The sequence below is a fragment of the Anolis sagrei genome, chromosome 4 (assembly GCF_037176765.1).
Source record: "Anolis sagrei isolate rAnoSag1 chromosome 4, rAnoSag1.mat, whole genome shotgun sequence".
NCBI lineage: Eukaryota > Metazoa > Chordata > Lepidosauria > Squamata > Dactyloidae > Anolis > Anolis sagrei.
Window position 1 is genome coordinate 187540542 of NC_090024.1, and position 16309 is coordinate 187556850.

A 16309-nucleotide genomic window follows, 5' to 3' on the forward strand; every position below is an offset into this window, starting at 1 on the left:
CCTGATTTCTCAGGGAATATATTTGAGAATCTTCCTCCTTCTCCACATGAAGAAGAAAAAAATATGCTTTAGAGATAAATAACCACAACTCCAGGGAACAATAGTACCTGAAGGGCACTGGCCATATATCTATGAGCATACTTGATTTCTGAGTTTGGAAGCTACTTAGGCTTGTCCCAGTTTGTGCTTTGATGAGAAACCATGAGGGAACAGAGCTAAGAAAAAGACTGCAGAGAATCACTGCCAGAGACAATATTGGACCTCATCACATTGATAAAAATAAGTGTCCCAGGACACTTGGAGCCTTGTTTGGGGATGGAGACCTATGGCAGACATCACATGTTGTGTGACTTCTGGCTGTCGTTGCATCCTCAACTGGAATGGAAGTGTCCTTGGATGCTTCCACTCCCCCCCCCTCCCCCAAACATGGGAAACAAAATGCTTCTGCCCTGTTTGGGTGATGCTCCCTTTGTATGATGAAGGAAGTGTTGCCACTCAGGAGCTGAATGTTAGGGGATGGAGACATCCCTCATGCTAGCCATTTCACCACACTTACTGGTGAAATGGCATTGGGGGGCCTTCCCCATGTGATAAGGTTGAGCTAGATGGACCACTGGCCAATTTCAGTAAAAGGCAGCTTCCTATGTTCCTCAAATTCAAAATAAGGGCCTTATTGCAGTAAGTAGATCCTCATTGATAAGGGTTCTTCTTCTAATAGCCTATGATGAGCTACAACAAACCTCAGTGGGTTTCAGGTATTTTCTATTTAATGCCTCACTTCTGGGTTGGAAGAGCTGCTGGACTGTCTCCAAACCTGTCCTTCTTTGCCAGGCTTTGCCGAGAAAGGAGAGGGGCAGCGGGGTGAATCCGTCACCCCGTGCACAGCTCTCTCGGCAACACTTTCCCTATCACACATGGAAAGCTTCGCCTTTCTGGGAAGCTTCCCATGTGGTGGGGAAAGTGTCCAACAATGCTTTCACCCAGATTGGAGGCAGGGCCTCCAGCGGAAGTCACATGGCATCGCGTGATGGCCATACTGGGGGCTCTGTGCATTAGATGGTGTGGAAGTGTCCTAGGAAACTAAATTCCTCCCATCTAATGAAGTCCTAGAGTAATGAGGCTTTAGACCAGGGGTTCTCACACTGTGTTCCGTGGAACCCTTGTTGCCCATACTATTTTCCTTGTCACCCAGATCCTCCCCACCCTTCACTTTCTTTGCTTCCAAAACTCTATTTCCTTCCCACTGCTCAGGGAGTGCTTTGATTGTGCTTTTCCTGCATGGCAGAAGGGAGTTGAACTGGATGGCTACTGAGGTGTCTCCTGTTATTGTTGTTACTACTACTACTACTACTACTACTGCAAAGGCTAGGTGGCAATCTGTTGGGAGTATTTTGATTGTGCTTTCCATGTGTGGCAGAAGGGGTTGGATTGGATGGCCCCTGGGGTTGCTCCCAGGCCAGTAGCCAGGATTTTGATTGGGGGGGGGGGGTGAGTTTGGTTCGGGGGGGGGGGCTGAGTCTGAGTGAAAGAGGGTCTACCCTAGCAAACCTTTTGTATCATTACCCCAATACCCCCATGCATATAGGATATATTGAGCATGGGGATCAGATCATGATATGAATAAACATAACAGTTTAAATAATGTACCAGTAATGAAGTCATTACTGGCATTGACCTAAGACTGTCTTGATTCCACTGGTTGTTTGCTTCCTCATGGCATTAGGTTTAAAGAACCATGATAGCCTTGATCTATTATCTCATCCTCTCATAGAAAATAAACATCCTGAAGTTCCTGAGTTTTGTAGAGGTGCTTTACTATTTTATTTTGGAGATTCACAAGATGTTTTCTTAATTTCTATGTATGTCCTGGGGGCTCCCAGTATTACCAAAGACCTTTCAATCCCATTTCCCAGATCAGTTTAAATTCACCTGGAATTTTCCAAACTGAAATGTACCTGTATATATTTGTTGTGAAGATGATCCCCATCAGCAAACACAGCTATTGTTTTGAGGACAGCAGTCAAACAATGGTAAGAGAAATGCTAACACTGAAGCAAAATGATTCTAATACTTAGTTTCGTATTGTTGAAGCACTTTAGTAGCTGAATACCTCCTGAATAATAATGTTAAGAGTCTCAAAGGAAATTGGTGTAATCGATTTCTCAAATGTTTCATGAGACTGGATGTGACATGTAACCAGAGAGGAGAGGCAGGATGTAAGGGAGTGGGGGGGGGGGGGGGCACATTGCATTTCAAGAATGAGATTGGGAGCAACTTGTGAATATGCAAGCACATTCAAAATAAAAAAAATAGACAGTCTTGAGACTTACAGATATTTTTCTGGCCGTCCCCTCTTTCAACTAACTATAACCAGAACTGGATAGCTTTTCAAGATGATGGAGATAAGCCAACACCCTGATAGGAACAATGCAGTGCTGATTTCATTTACTTCAAACAAGCAGTACAATAGATCAGCAGGGGGATCAATGTTGGATGCAGCAGGTGGCTTGACTTAGGGGAACAAACAACTATGTTTGTAATGGAACAGTGGAGTGCCAATCTTGTTGAGTTAGAACCCAAACTCAAGTCATGAATTTAAGCAGAGAAGCAAAACTTTCAAGCAGCGAGTCTCACTTGGCCCATTTGTATGCCCCAGAGATGCTTTTAAAGGAAAAAAGATGACAGGAATGTGATTGGGGCAACCATGTTCAGGTATCCCATCTGGCTGTGAAATAGCATCTCAATTTAACAAGTCCTCTCTCAGTCTAACTCTCACAGAATTGCTGTAAGGATGAAATGTCACACTCTGTGCATATGTTGTGGAAACAGGCACACTTCCTCAGAGGAAGGGTAAGAAACAAATGTGACAAATGCAGAGTAGCTGGCAGGGAAGGCAACTGTTCTGAGCAGTTCTGAAAACCTGAGACCCAATTTAAAAATCAGCACTGCAGCTGAAGCCCAGTGAGTTTTATTTCTGACGGACGATATTCCATGTGGGATAAAAGATTCTAAATTTGTCTTGCTCTTACAAAAATGCAACATTTCCTGACAGACCTGAATTTGCAGTTCACCTGCAGGAATAGCCTTTCATGGTTTTGCCAGTCGGCTCTATGTAAGGAGGAAATGAAATAGATCCCTTTGAAGTCTAAAAATAATTTGTGTTGCAGAAAAGAATGGGGGGGGGGCATGGTATATTTGTTATTATAACACAGGCAATAGGTAAATTTAAAGGCAGTATATGAAAATGCAGAGCAGGTGTGGTGTGTGTTTGCTGTGGGTGAGGATGCCTTGCCTTCCAGGATGATGAAGCTCAAAAGCCCAGATGAAATCTCATTTGGAGCAATGTTTTATCTGTATGCAAGAGGAAAGCTTGGGAAAATTAAAGTTTTAGATTGGAACTTACAGGATCCTTTTACTTGCAGGCAATGTTAACTGGGGGATTCTGGGATTTTGTTGTTAACTGCCATCAAGTTGACTTTGACTTATAGCAACCTTATGAATGAAAGACCTGCAGTCACTATCATCTATAGTTTTACAGATTCAGGGCTGTGACTCCCTTGATTAGATACCAAGTCTTTTTGGTTTGATTCACACTGCAATTTACTGGCAGTCAGCAAGTTATGAACAATGACCTCATCACACTCACCTAAAAAAAGTGTATTAGGATACTTTCAACCTGTCTTCTAACGGAGGTCCATGTTGGCCATCACACGATGTTGTGTGACTTTTGGGGAGACCTTGCCCCCAACCGGGGTGAAAACATCACCAGAGACTGTGCTGGCCCCAATGAAGCCAGCATGGATCCTTCATGGAAGGGTGAAGTTTTCCCTGTGTGGTGGGGAAAGCATTGCTGAGAGAGAGCTGTGTTCAAGATGACCAATTCACCCCTCTCTTTTCTCCCCAAAGCCAGGCAAAGGGGGATGAGGCCCCATGATAGGTTCTGTAGGTTTTTTTGCAAGTCGGAACAGGTACACTTTGAAGTGTTACTCTAGCCAAAAATATATATTTAAATCTTTAGATGGCATAGGAAAGAGTGAATACCCCTGTGGTATTTTGTTTGCTGTCTGTGTACCTGTTTGGAAGAGTTCGCCTCACTTTCTGTCATTGTGGTAATTGAAAAATTTGGCTTGTTGTGGAAACAAGGTTTGGTGAGAAAGCTTCAGTGGAGACACATTTTCGCAATGATAACACTTCCAGGAATGAATTTCCCTTCCAAGGGGTGAATTTCTCTCACTTTCTGTGGTCTCACCCCTGTTTGTAACTATGAGTGTTGTTTGTAAGTTGGATGTTTGTAACTCAGGGACTGATTGTACTTTGAAAAACCCATTGTTCAAGGTTAGACAGAAGACAATGCAACTGGCCATCCACATTTCCAGGTTTGAGTTTTGTGGATTTTATTAAAATGTTCACCTTACAAATTTTAGGTCCTTCTGTTCTGTTGACATGTGAGCATAGAGCTCTGTTGAAGGGGTTAAGGGATTCCTGGAGAGGTGTTCTCTCAGATTAAAAATAGTTTTTTTTTAAATTACCATTTCCTTTTTTTACAGGGGTCTTGTGCTGCTAACCCCAGTGAATGTGGAGGGCTGGTTGTATACATTAAAAGTGTATTTTTTTTTAAAAAAAGAGGAAAACCAGTTACAGGTGGAGTTATTCAAAGAAGGGAGTCATGGCCCTGAATTTGCAAGATCAGTTGAAGATTTCTTGCGGGTGCATCTAGATCAGGCATGGGAAAACTATGGAACCATCTCCCTGTTGTGCCACCTTTACAAAGTTCTGGAAAGACTTGTTTTGCATAGAATTATGGAAAAAATAGAGCCATGTCTGATTTCACAGCAAGCTGGCTTCAGGAAAGGCAAAAGCTGCACATCGCAAGTGCTGAACCTGACTCAGCACATAGAAGATGGCTATGAAAGGCAGCAGATCACAGGAGACCTGTCAGGGGCTTATGATACTGTAAACTACCGCCTCCTCCTGAGAAAAGTGTATAATATCATAAAGGACTACCACCTCACCCGCCTCATAGGAAACCTGCTACAAAACAGGAGCTTTTTTGTTGAGTTCCAGGGCCAGAGAAGCAGATGGCGGAAACAGAAGAACGGCCTGCCTCAGGGGAGCATGCTTGCTCCATCCATGTTCAGCATTTACACAAATGACCAGCCACTGCCAGAAGGGACAGAGAGCTTCATCTATGCAGATGATCGTGCCATTACCACTCAAGCAGGGAGCTTTGAGATGGTTGAACAGAAGCTCTCCGAAGCTCTAGGTGCTCTTACTGCCTATTACAGGGAAAACCAGCTGATCCCTAATCCATCTAAAACACAGACATGTGCTTTTCACCTTAAGAACAGACAAGCATCCCGAGCCCTGAGGATTACCTGGGATGGAATACCACTGGAGCAGTGGAGTTGAAGTCCAAAGCACCTGGAGGGTTGAAGTTTGCTCATGCCTGTTCTAGATTGTAGAAGTAATGTTGTTTGACACCATTTTAACTGTAATGGCTCTATGTTATGGAATCACAAGAGTCAGAGTTTGGCAGAGAAGGCTAAAGACCTTGTAAAGCTACAACCCCCAGGATTCCATAGCCTTGAACCATGGCAGCTGAAGTGGTGTCAAACTGTAGATGCACCTTCATTCACAATCACTCAAAGTGGACAATAAGTTTTGTCAACAAACAACCAGGAAAGCAAAAAGATTTCCAGGCATTTCCTCTTTCTACTTTCCCCCTATTCTAACACAGCTGAGCAGTACATCAAGTCAAAAGGAATTTATGAGATGGATTCGCGGGCTTCAACACTTCCAAGGTAATTATTTATTGACCTCCCGCCCCTTTCACTGTGCGATCTGGAAGTTCCCTTTTTCTTCCCGATCGAACTGTGCTTTTTAGGCAGATACAAAAGGGCCGCGTCCCCTTTAACAAACAAACAAACAAACTTTGCGGCGCCTTCTTTTCCTCGAGGAACCAAAGCCCCGCTTCCAGCCCTCTTCGGCAGAGGAAGACAAAGTCTTTGCAAAACGACAACTCCCAGGATTTTGCAGCATTAATTGGCAGTTCAAAGTGGCGTCAAAATCATCCATTCTGTGGCAAGGAGACGCAAGTCAATATTCAAAAGTGTTTGACAAGGGGCTTAATCAATCACTAGGCATGGGACAGCTCCAGCCTTGCCTCCAGGTATTTTGGACTCCAACTCCCATCATTCCTAACGGCCTCAGGCCCCTTCCTTTTCCCCCTCAGCCGCTTAAGAATGTTAGAATGTTGAGGCTGGCCAATCAGAAACCACATGCAAATTAGTAGGGCGTGATAGCTCATGCATGGGCCAACTTGGGCCTTCATTCCAGGTGTTTTGGACTCCAACTCCCACTATTCCTAACAGCCTCAGGCCCTTTCCTTAAGCGGCTGAGGGGGAAAAGGAAGGGGCCTGAGGCCGTTAGGAATGATGGGAGTTGGAGTCCAAAACACCTGGAGGCCTGAGGCTGTTAGGAATGGTGGGAGTTGGAGTCCAAAACACCTGGGGAGCCAAAGTTTGCTCCTGCTTGAGGTAAATGCAGCCCTAGCCACGCTCGCTCTCTCAAACCATCAGCTTCCGCGGTTGGAAAAAAAGTTTCCTCGCGCGTGGGTGAGAGGGGGCGTGGCGTAAAAGGGGGCGTGGCCTTGCCCTCTTCGGGCTCCCTTCCCCAAGGCAGGCACGATTTGCATGGAGCCTTCTTTGACCAGGACTTCCTGATGAGTTTCTATTGGCTGCAGGTAGAAAGAGAGAGAGAGAGAAAGAGAGAGAAGCCCGGCGGGGGAGGGAAGGAAAGAGGGAGGGGTGCCAAAAAGAGAGAGTGAGAGAGTGAGTGTGCCGGGAGGAGGGAAACTCATGTCATTCGTTTCCCTTCCTCCCCAGCACCCCGCCCGGCTCCGGCGCTGACACGCGTCTGGCTGGCGAGCGCGGAAGCACGTGTGAACGCGGCAAAGGGGGCGCTGTGTCGGAAGGGACTCACTTCCCAGTGGTCTTGGATACTCATCCGGACTTGCTTTCTGGAGCGGAACCACATGGTGGAGGGAGAACCCATCACGCCGGCATCATGAATGAGATGTCGAGCTTCCTGCACATCGGGGACATCGTCTCCTTGTACGCCGAAGGCTCCGTCAATGGCTTCATCAGCACTTTGGGGTGAGTGGACGAGAGCCTGGGAAGAAGGGGAAAGAAGGGGGAGAAGGAGGTTGCCCCTTTCTTGACTCTTTTTTTTTTAAATACAAGGCAACCAAAGCTTCCTTCCTGCCTTTCTCCTCCCCCTCGGCATCACTTCAATACATCTTTGCAAGGGGCGCGTGCAAAACTCGGTGTGCAGGACTCGGGTCGAGAGGGAAAAGTTGCTCACAAGTTCCGGAAGGTGCCCACCTCCTTCTACCTGGACGGAGCTGCAACTTTTCTCTTTGTGCAGAGAGAGAGAGAGAGAGAGAGATCAAAGCGCGCCACGCTGATTCAAAGGAGCTGGGGTCTTCCTTTTTATCCTCCTGTCCCTCCCCTCCAAGGGATTGGGAAGGGACACGTGTTGACTTGAAGGGGAACCGGGTGTGTGTGTGCCCAGCAGGATCTGCTGAAGCCAAAAGCCTGGACAGGTCTTCCTGCTCCAACGCTGCGGTTTCTTTCCTCACCGGCAGGTGGCGCGGGAGAGAAGATGGCAGTAACAGAGGGCCGCTTTGAAGCCTAGGGTCTTCCTTGGGTCACAGAGAATAATAACAATAACAATAACAGCAGCAACAACAACAACAACAACAATAATAATAATCATAGAATCATAGAGTTGGAAGAGACCTCATGGGCCATCCAGTCCAACCCCCTGCCAAGAAGCAGGAATATTGCATTCAAATCACCCCTGACAGATGGCCATCCAGCCTCTGTTTAAAAGCTTCCAAAGAAGGAGCCTCCACCACACTCCAGGGCAGAGAGTTCCACTGCTGAACAGCTCAACACAGTCAGGAAGTTCTTCCTCATGTTCAGATGGAATCTCCTCTCTTGTAGTTTGAAGCCATTGTTCCGCGTCCTAGTCTCCAAGGAAGCAGAAAACAAGCTTGTTCCCTCCTCCCTGTGGTTTCCTCTCACATATTTATACATATCTCCTCTCAGTTTATTATTATAATATTTATACCCTGCCACCATCTCACCAGTGGGGACTCGGAGCGGCTTACATGGGGCCAAGCCCGGACAACATATTACAGTAGAATAAAACCAAAAACATAAACAACAAACAACATCATAGAAATTACATAAGGAGAAAACAAAACAAAAAAACCCATTCCAATAAACACAGTTCACAGTAACAGTGGGCGGGCCACATGTACAGGATAAAACAATTAAAAGACTCTGATGAGATAAAAATAGGAGCAGGTTATTTGCAGATGATGGACAGCTCCCTTTAGCAGTAGAGCAGATGTTCCCAGCCTTTAAAAAAAACAAACAAACAAAAACCCAGGGACCACTTGACCAGGGACCATTTTGACCAGGGACCACTCTCCAACATTAGTACCAAAAGGGTTACAAATCAGTTTTTGGTCAACTTTACATTTTTGGTCAACTTTACATTTGAGCCCCCAGTGATGCAGGGGGTTAAACCACAGAGCTGCTGAGCTTGTTGACTGAAAGGTTGCAGGTTCGACTCTGGGGAGCGGCGTGAGCTTCTGCTGTCACCCACAGCTTCTGCCAACCTAGCAGTTCAAAAACATGCAAATGTGAGTAGATCAATAGGTACCGCTCCAGCAGGAAGGTAATGGCACTCCATGCAGTCATGCCAGCCACATGATCTTGCAGGTGTCTATGGACAATGCCGACGCTTCGGCTTAGAAATGGAGATGAGCACCACACCCCAGTGCCAGGCACGACTGGACTTCGTGTCAAGGGAAAACCTTTACCTTTACCTTACATTTGGTTTGGTTATTTTTGGCGTTGATTCAGCAAATTGCATTAGATAGGCCACATCAGCTTTAGTTTCTGATACAGAACATATGCCATCCTGTAGTCACCATCTGTTCACCCCCAGAAAACCGTTTTTAATAATCTAATAAGTGAAGAGAGGGGGGCCAAGGAGGACAATTCCACCTTGTTTCCTGTGTTATGCTTATAATATAATATAATATAATATAATATATTGTATATACATATAATATTTATAATATTATAATGTAATACGATGTAATACTACTACTACTAATATGATATTATAAGTATATATTTTATATTACATGTAATATTATTAATAATATTACAGCATAATGATATAGTACAATATAGTAATATATAATACTGATATTGTGCTATGCTAATAATATGATTATGAGATTATTAGTCTCCTTCGGGGTGAAAAGCGCAGCATATAAATGTCATAAATCTCTCCCTCTCTCTCTCTCTCTCTCTCTCTCTACATACCAAGCCAGGCCCTTAGATCTTCAGGGGAGGCCCTCCTTTCACACCCCTACCAATCTCATAAGCTCATCTTGTGGGCACAAGGGAGAGAGCCTTCTCCTCTGTGGCTCCCCGACTTTGGAACTCATTACCTGGAGAGATCAGGAAAGCCCCTTCTCTAGAAAGTTCAAAAAGAACCTTAAAACCTGGCTCTTCTGCTGTGCCTTTGGCGAGTAGGTGCACAATATGACACCATTGCACCCCTCAACGCTCTTCCCACTGGAATACACGCCCTCCAAATGGGAAGTTTAGCTTCACAACTATGTGTCTTTTTATGAGTTCCCTGCAGATAACTTGCTCTTATTTTTATCTCATTAGAGTCTTTGAATCATTTTTATCCTGTTCATGTGGCCCGCCCATTGTTATTGTGATTGTGCTTATTGGAATGTTATTTTATGACTGTGTTTATAATTTTTTTCTTGATGTAATTTGATGATGTTGTCTATTGTTTATGCTCTGGTTTTATTTTGTTGTAATTTGTTGTCCGGGCTTGGTCCCACGTAAGCCGCTCCGAGTCCCCATTGGGGAGATGGTGGCGGGGTATAAATAAAGTTTATTATTATTATTATTATTATTATAGAGCTAATGTGGTAGTAGTAATCTTTCGTAGGTAGTCAGCCTTCCCGTTCCTGACATCCCTGTTGCCTCGGCACTATTAGACGGTTTCGTGAGACCATTTGCTCTTGTTGCCACATGGTTTCAATGCAACAGTGTAGTCAAGGTGAGGCCACGGACCATATTTTTGTTCATGCGGACCACTGGTGGTCCATGGATCACAAATTGGGAACCATTGCATTATAGGGAAGGTGCTAGGTATGTTTAGTTTGTGTAAGAAACTGTTGATAGGAAACAGCTGGCTAAGAAAAGGCTGTAAGGGGACATGATATAGCAGGTATTGTCAAACTTTGGCCCTTCTTCCAGATGTTTTGGACTTCAACTTCTACAATTCCTAACAGCCTCAGGTCCTTTGCTTTCCCCCCTCAGCTGCTTAAGCAGCTGAGAAGGAAAAGGAAAGGGCCGGAGGTTGTTAGGAATTGTGGGAGTTGAAGTCCAAAACATCTGGAGGGAGGGCCAAAGTTTGCCCATGCCTGTGAGATAGTCATGATTCGATATTTGAAAGGACGTCACATTGAAGAGGGGGGCAAACTTGTTTTCTGCTGGTGTAGAGACCAGGACACAGAGCAAATTGCTGGAACAGAAATTCCACCAAAACATTGGGAAGAACTTCTTGATGTTAAGAGCTGTTAAACAGCAGAGTACGTTGCTTCAGATTGTTGTGGACAGTCTTCTTCTCTTTTTAAGTTGAGGCTGGATGGCCATCTGTCAGGAATGTTTTCATTGCGTGTTCCTGCAAGGCAGGGGGTTGGACAAACATATTTACCAAAGTCTAACGCTCACATTTTTTGGCTAAATAACCTTGCCAAAATTAGGGTGTGCTTTAGATTCACATCATACAGTAATTTTAGTGCTGAGCAAAAGCAAAAGGGGATGCTTTAGGAGCTGCACCTAGAGATCCTCTTTGATGGATGTCATCTGTAATTTAATGCTGTGTGATCCTGGGATTTGTAGTTTGGTGAGGCATCCACATTCCTTGGGAGAGAAAGCTTGTACAACTACAGCCTCCATGATTTCATAGAATTGAACCAAGTGGATTCATCCAACAGCATAGATGCAGCTCATGGTTTTCTTTTCCATCACTGGAAGGTTTGGTGCTCTGACTCCTTTGTTTTTAAAGAAGGAATTCTAAGCAGGCAGCAACTGTAATGGTCAAATTACAATTTTTGCTGTGGTGCATTACATTTGGTAGCAAATACTTTTTTTTTTATTTCAGGGTTTTGAAAATTGAGGTGCGCATTAGATTTGATGGCACATTAGATTTGAGTTAATATGGGTAATTTGCTTTGAGTGATAATCAATACAGTGAATAGAAGTTCATACTAGACCGAAGATATCTGAACATTTGTGATCATTATTCTCGCCTGTATGCATGACTGCCTGGCAACCATTTTGCCCAAAGTGCCTCACCTGGAAGCACACATATATGAAAAACCATTTAGTCATAATGTTTGCATTAATCTGGCATATACCTGCTTAGATTTCCTTTGAGGCATAAAATGTTAGGGGTTTACTTGTCTCTTGGTCATTTTTATCTTCCACAATACACAGTAATAGTGCTGTTTTGGATATCACCCCTGAACTTGCCATGTATAAAGTCATGAATTGAGTTATTGCCATTGCTGTTGTGTTGATCCATGCACCTGATGGAGTGGGCTGGAGTTCATGAGAGCTTTGCCAGTTAAAACTTGTTAGGTGCCACCAGGCTTATGGTTGTATACACAAGTAATTCCCAGGTGCTTGAATTTCCAGATGTTCCAAGCATTCACTTGCAGAAACTATAGTAAGTATAGCTCAAGTAGCTAGGAATTCTGCGTATTGTAGTCCAAAACCTCTGGAAGACCAAGAACCATTGGTACAGATTAATATTAACTTCTAGTGCATAAAAGGCCTTGTGTTTTGTTTTAGTCTTTGTTTTTCACAAAAAAGCAAGTGGTTTCACAAAGTAGAACTGCATTTCCTGAATCAGCATGCCTGTTCTGTGCTGTCTGCTCCCAGTTAGCTTTCACACCCTTGTCCTGCCTTTCTCCAAATCTCTCCTTTTACTTTTGTCTTGCCTTCTACTTGAGAGTGTATGCCTGCTGGGCAGGGACTTTGTCAGTTGTGTGTACTGTGCTGTGCTTAGTGTGTGGTGGCTGGTGCTGAGTAAATGCTAATTAGCAGCCATGAATCAGTGCCTGCAAACTGTGACATAACTTGCCAAGTAGCTTGTCAGCAGCATATAGTACACTCCGTTGCTGCTAAAGCTTTCCATCCAGCTGTGCTAATTTATTCTTTGCTCAGGGGGTCCATTTGAAGCCTCAGTGGATTCCATAAGCTTCAAGAGGAGAAAAGGAACGAGAGTTGTGTAATGGCTAGATCTGTGACTTCTCTTTGTCCAAGCTCTCAGGATGGCATTGTATTTGGGAAAAATAATATTTGGGTGACAACTCCCACAATAGCCATGATAGCACAGCCACTAGAATAGACAAAGTAACTTTTCCAAGCTCTAAGTCTCTACTCAGCAGCCATGGAACCACCACCTGCAACCTAAGCCATTATTTGCAACCTCATCTTCATTTGGAACAGTGATTCCCAAGTTTTGGATTCCATCTCTCTGAAGGCTTAGTTGGTTGGCCAACTGTCATGAATTCTGGGAGCTGAATTTAAAAACCTTTGGAGAACTAAAACTTGGGAGCTATTGCATTGGCCCTTTTCTGGATTGATTACAAAATCTGATGCTGATCACTCCAATGGAAAGGTTAATGGACAACACATCTGGAGACTATTTTTTAATTTATTTACAGTATTTCTCACCCGCCTTTCTCAGCCCTAAGGCCACTCAAGGCAGGTTACAGATTGGCAACAATTCAGTGCCACACATTCATAAAAATGCAGTTAAAACATTCAGCATAACATTATAAAAACCATATAAAAACATATAATCACCAGTGTCATCCTGTGAAACTCACTTTCCAGTAGTATCATCTAGCCATTCCATGTTCATTCCTCATAGTTTCATGTTTATCTATTACACTGCACTTCTAAAAACTTCTTCAAAGAGCAAAGTTTTTACTTTTTTCAGAAAGTCAGGAGGGAGAAGGCCCTGTAGCAGGTCTGGGAAAGATGCTCTTAAGGGTTTGTACCACTACAATTCTAGGAAATCAAAATATTACTTGGGAAGTAACTACTGATGTCTTATGGCTATTTTGACAAGCCTTTGACCATGGTTAGAATCCCTTAATGAACATGTTTGAGGAACTATTGATTATTACACCATGCACTTTATGAGTCTGATATTGATTGCAGATGCTTTCTGGAGCTATTGATAACATTTTACTGATCTTAACCAGGGGGTTGTGATATTTATGTTGGTTGCTATTGCTTTTGTGGTATTGTCTTTGAACTTTTTGTATTTTGCTTGTTTGCACCTTGAGTGGTTTGTGAGCCACCCTGAGGCCATCTGGGAGATGGTGGCGGGGTATAAATAAATAAATAAATTGTATGAAATTGTGTTTACCTGTATGAAGATCATTGCAGTCTTCATGGTACACCAAGTAGACATATTGGGTGTATTCATTCTTTATCACTCTTTTGAGTCACTGCACAATCTTCTACAAATATTCACTGGCCATTCTCATCCAGCTATGTGGACTCTTAAATAGACACAAAGTCTGTGTTCATGTAATTGTAGAAAAAGGGTGGGAAACATGCAACCCTTCATTGTTGCTAAACTGCAACTTTGGATATTCCTTGAATTGAAGTTTTCATGCCTGCAATGTGCCAGAATGATACTCTAAAAAGTGGTTCTCAATATTTCATCCTTCTGATTTTTCAGATTCCAATTCCCACAATTCTTTGGACAGCTTTGCTTAACGTATACCAGTGGTTCTCAACCTGTGGGTCCCCAGATGTTTTGGCCTCCAACTCCCAGAAATCCTAACAGCTGGTAAACTGGTTGGAATTTCTGAAAGTTGCAGGCCAAAACATCTGTGGACCCAAAGGTTGAGAACCACTGACCTATACCCATCAGATCTGACAGAACACAATATCTATGCTGTCTGAGGTTGGTGCAAGTTTCAGCTTGAAAAAAATTAGAGAGCACCAAGTCGAGCAAACTATCATATCATGGACAATGCATTTTAAAGAGGTCTAGTGCTATTGGTTCCTTGCTTTGAAGAGTAGGGTGTGGCTCGGAAAAGATGAAATAAATTGGTCATCTGTAGAAGTGATATTGAGATTCTTACATCCTTTGAACCAACACATGCATTATTCTGAAAGCCTGTTTAGTCCTGACAACTAAACAACAATGACCTTACTAGTCAGGATGTTAGCTTGCTGTTGTTGTTGTTCAACAGGCTGGTGGCCATCTGTCGGGAGTGCTTTGAATGTGATTTTCCTGCTTCTTGGCAGGGGGTTGGACTGGATGGCCCACAAGGACACATCCCACTATGATTTTAAGATATTCAGTCATTGCTATTTATGAGAGGTTTCCATACATAGTATAACATGAAAGAGCTGCATTTTGTTTTTAAAATCAAAGATACAAAAGAAAAGAGGATGTGGCTACACTTCTGGCTAAATCTGTGTTATGTGCCTTCAGGTCACCACCCAATTATGGTGACTGTATTAATTTCATAAGGTTTTCTTAAACAAGGGATACTCAGAGGTGGTTTTGATAGTTCCTTCCTCTGAAATTTAGCCTACAGAAGCTGGCATTTTTTGCAGACTCCCATCTAAGTATTAATCAGGACTAACTCTGCTGAGCTTCTAGGATAAGACAGGATCTGATGACTTTAGGGTAGTGGTTTTCAACCTGTGGATCCCCAGATGTTTTGGCCTTCAACTCCCAGAAATCCTAACAGCTGGTAAACTGGCTGGGATATTGGGAGTTGTAGGCCGAAACACCTGGGGACCCACAGGTTGAGAACCACTGCTTTAGAGTATCTGTCTTAATCGTCTGTGATACATTTGACCTAATTGCTGTGTAAATGCTCTTGTAAGTTATACATGTCGTTTATACTTACATTGTGCTTACAGTTATTGGATGCTTTGATGGCCCAACCTCCCCATTTCAGCAGAGAGGGGAAAAGAAAGAAATGAGTACAGTAACTCTTAGTTTTTAGTTACTCATCCTTGCCATATTCAATTGCTCTAATTGAATTTCAGGTTTTAACTTGGGTTAGACCATGTCCTTTGGGTTCAAGTTTCAACCCTGGCACAGGTTCTTTGCTGAGACTGGTATTGAGAGCTGGCCAGAATGGTAAAATTACATGAAATGACAAGGTTGGGATGAATGCAGGAGACAATTAAAGGCTGCTTTCTGAAATGAAAGGTTGCTGCCTTATAAAAGAAGAATCCGGCAGTGACTGAACATGTCAAAAGAGAATTAGCCCAGGGCTAAATAAAGCTGCCAGTTCCGCCCTTTAGCTGCAGATTTAGTTTTGAAGTCTTTGCATTAATCACAGTTTGTGTCTTCTGTTGTGCAAGTAATACTCCTTTGGAGTTGATTCAGATCTTCAACATTTCTTTCACAGTGGCCGTTTTAAGCTAGCATCATCAGTAGATCACTTGCTCATCTCTATACCTGGCTGTTGTCTCTTTATTGAAGTGGCAATCTGAGAATTTAAGATCTAAGGTTAAGATTGAACTTGGAACAAGCTAACAGTAATAGCAAGCATCCTTGCTGCCCATTACAAAATTGGGCAGACAGATATATTTGAGAAAAGGGGGTGTTGTTTCTTTCCAAAGTTTGAAATAACTGCTGGCTATGTTTTCTGGGTGACTCTGTGAGCTGCTGTTCAAAAAGATGACTTAAATGCTAAAAGTGGAGGGTGAACTAGGTTATGTGTGTCAAAAGAAAGGGCCGTGGGCTGAATTCAGCCTACCACATCAATTCTCTCGCACCAGAAGCCACTTGCAGTTTCTCAAGTTGCTTCTGACAAGAAAATAATAATTTTTATGTGGCCTGTGGGGCTTTCAGTGCTGGGGCAACATAGTTACATTTATACAGTTTTATAATTACAAATGGCCCATTGAAGGTAACCAAAATGAATGTGATACCTCTGGTCTAGGTGATCTCCTAAGTGAGATAATAATAATAATAATAATAATAATAATAATTCCAGCATATATATCTCATTTGCTGTGCCATACTGTGTTTTTGTATCAGTATGATAATGATAATAATAATAATTTATTTCTATTCTGCTTTATCTCCCCAGAGAGACTCAGAGCAGATTACAGTACACATATAGACAAACATTCAGTGC

The 16309-nt window shown here is 43.1% G+C and overlaps 1 protein-coding gene across 3 annotated transcripts in view; it reads left to right on the plus strand.

Annotated features, from left to right (window-relative positions):
• Window positions 1-6649: 6649 nt before the first annotated feature.
• Window positions 6650-16309, plus strand: part of ITPR3 (inositol 1,4,5-trisphosphate receptor type 3) — a 137462-nt gene continuing 127802 nt past the window's right edge. Inside the window, exons 1-2 of one of the 3 annotated variants that reach the window (XM_067467987.1) lie at window positions 6651-6742; window positions 6885-7154. In XM_067467987.1, the coding sequence (XP_067324088.1) occupies window positions 7066-7154 (89 nt within the window). In that variant the 5' untranslated portion in view covers window positions 6651-6742; window positions 6885-7065. The other 2 variants (XM_060773131.2, XM_060773130.2) reach the window with 2 other exon arrangements.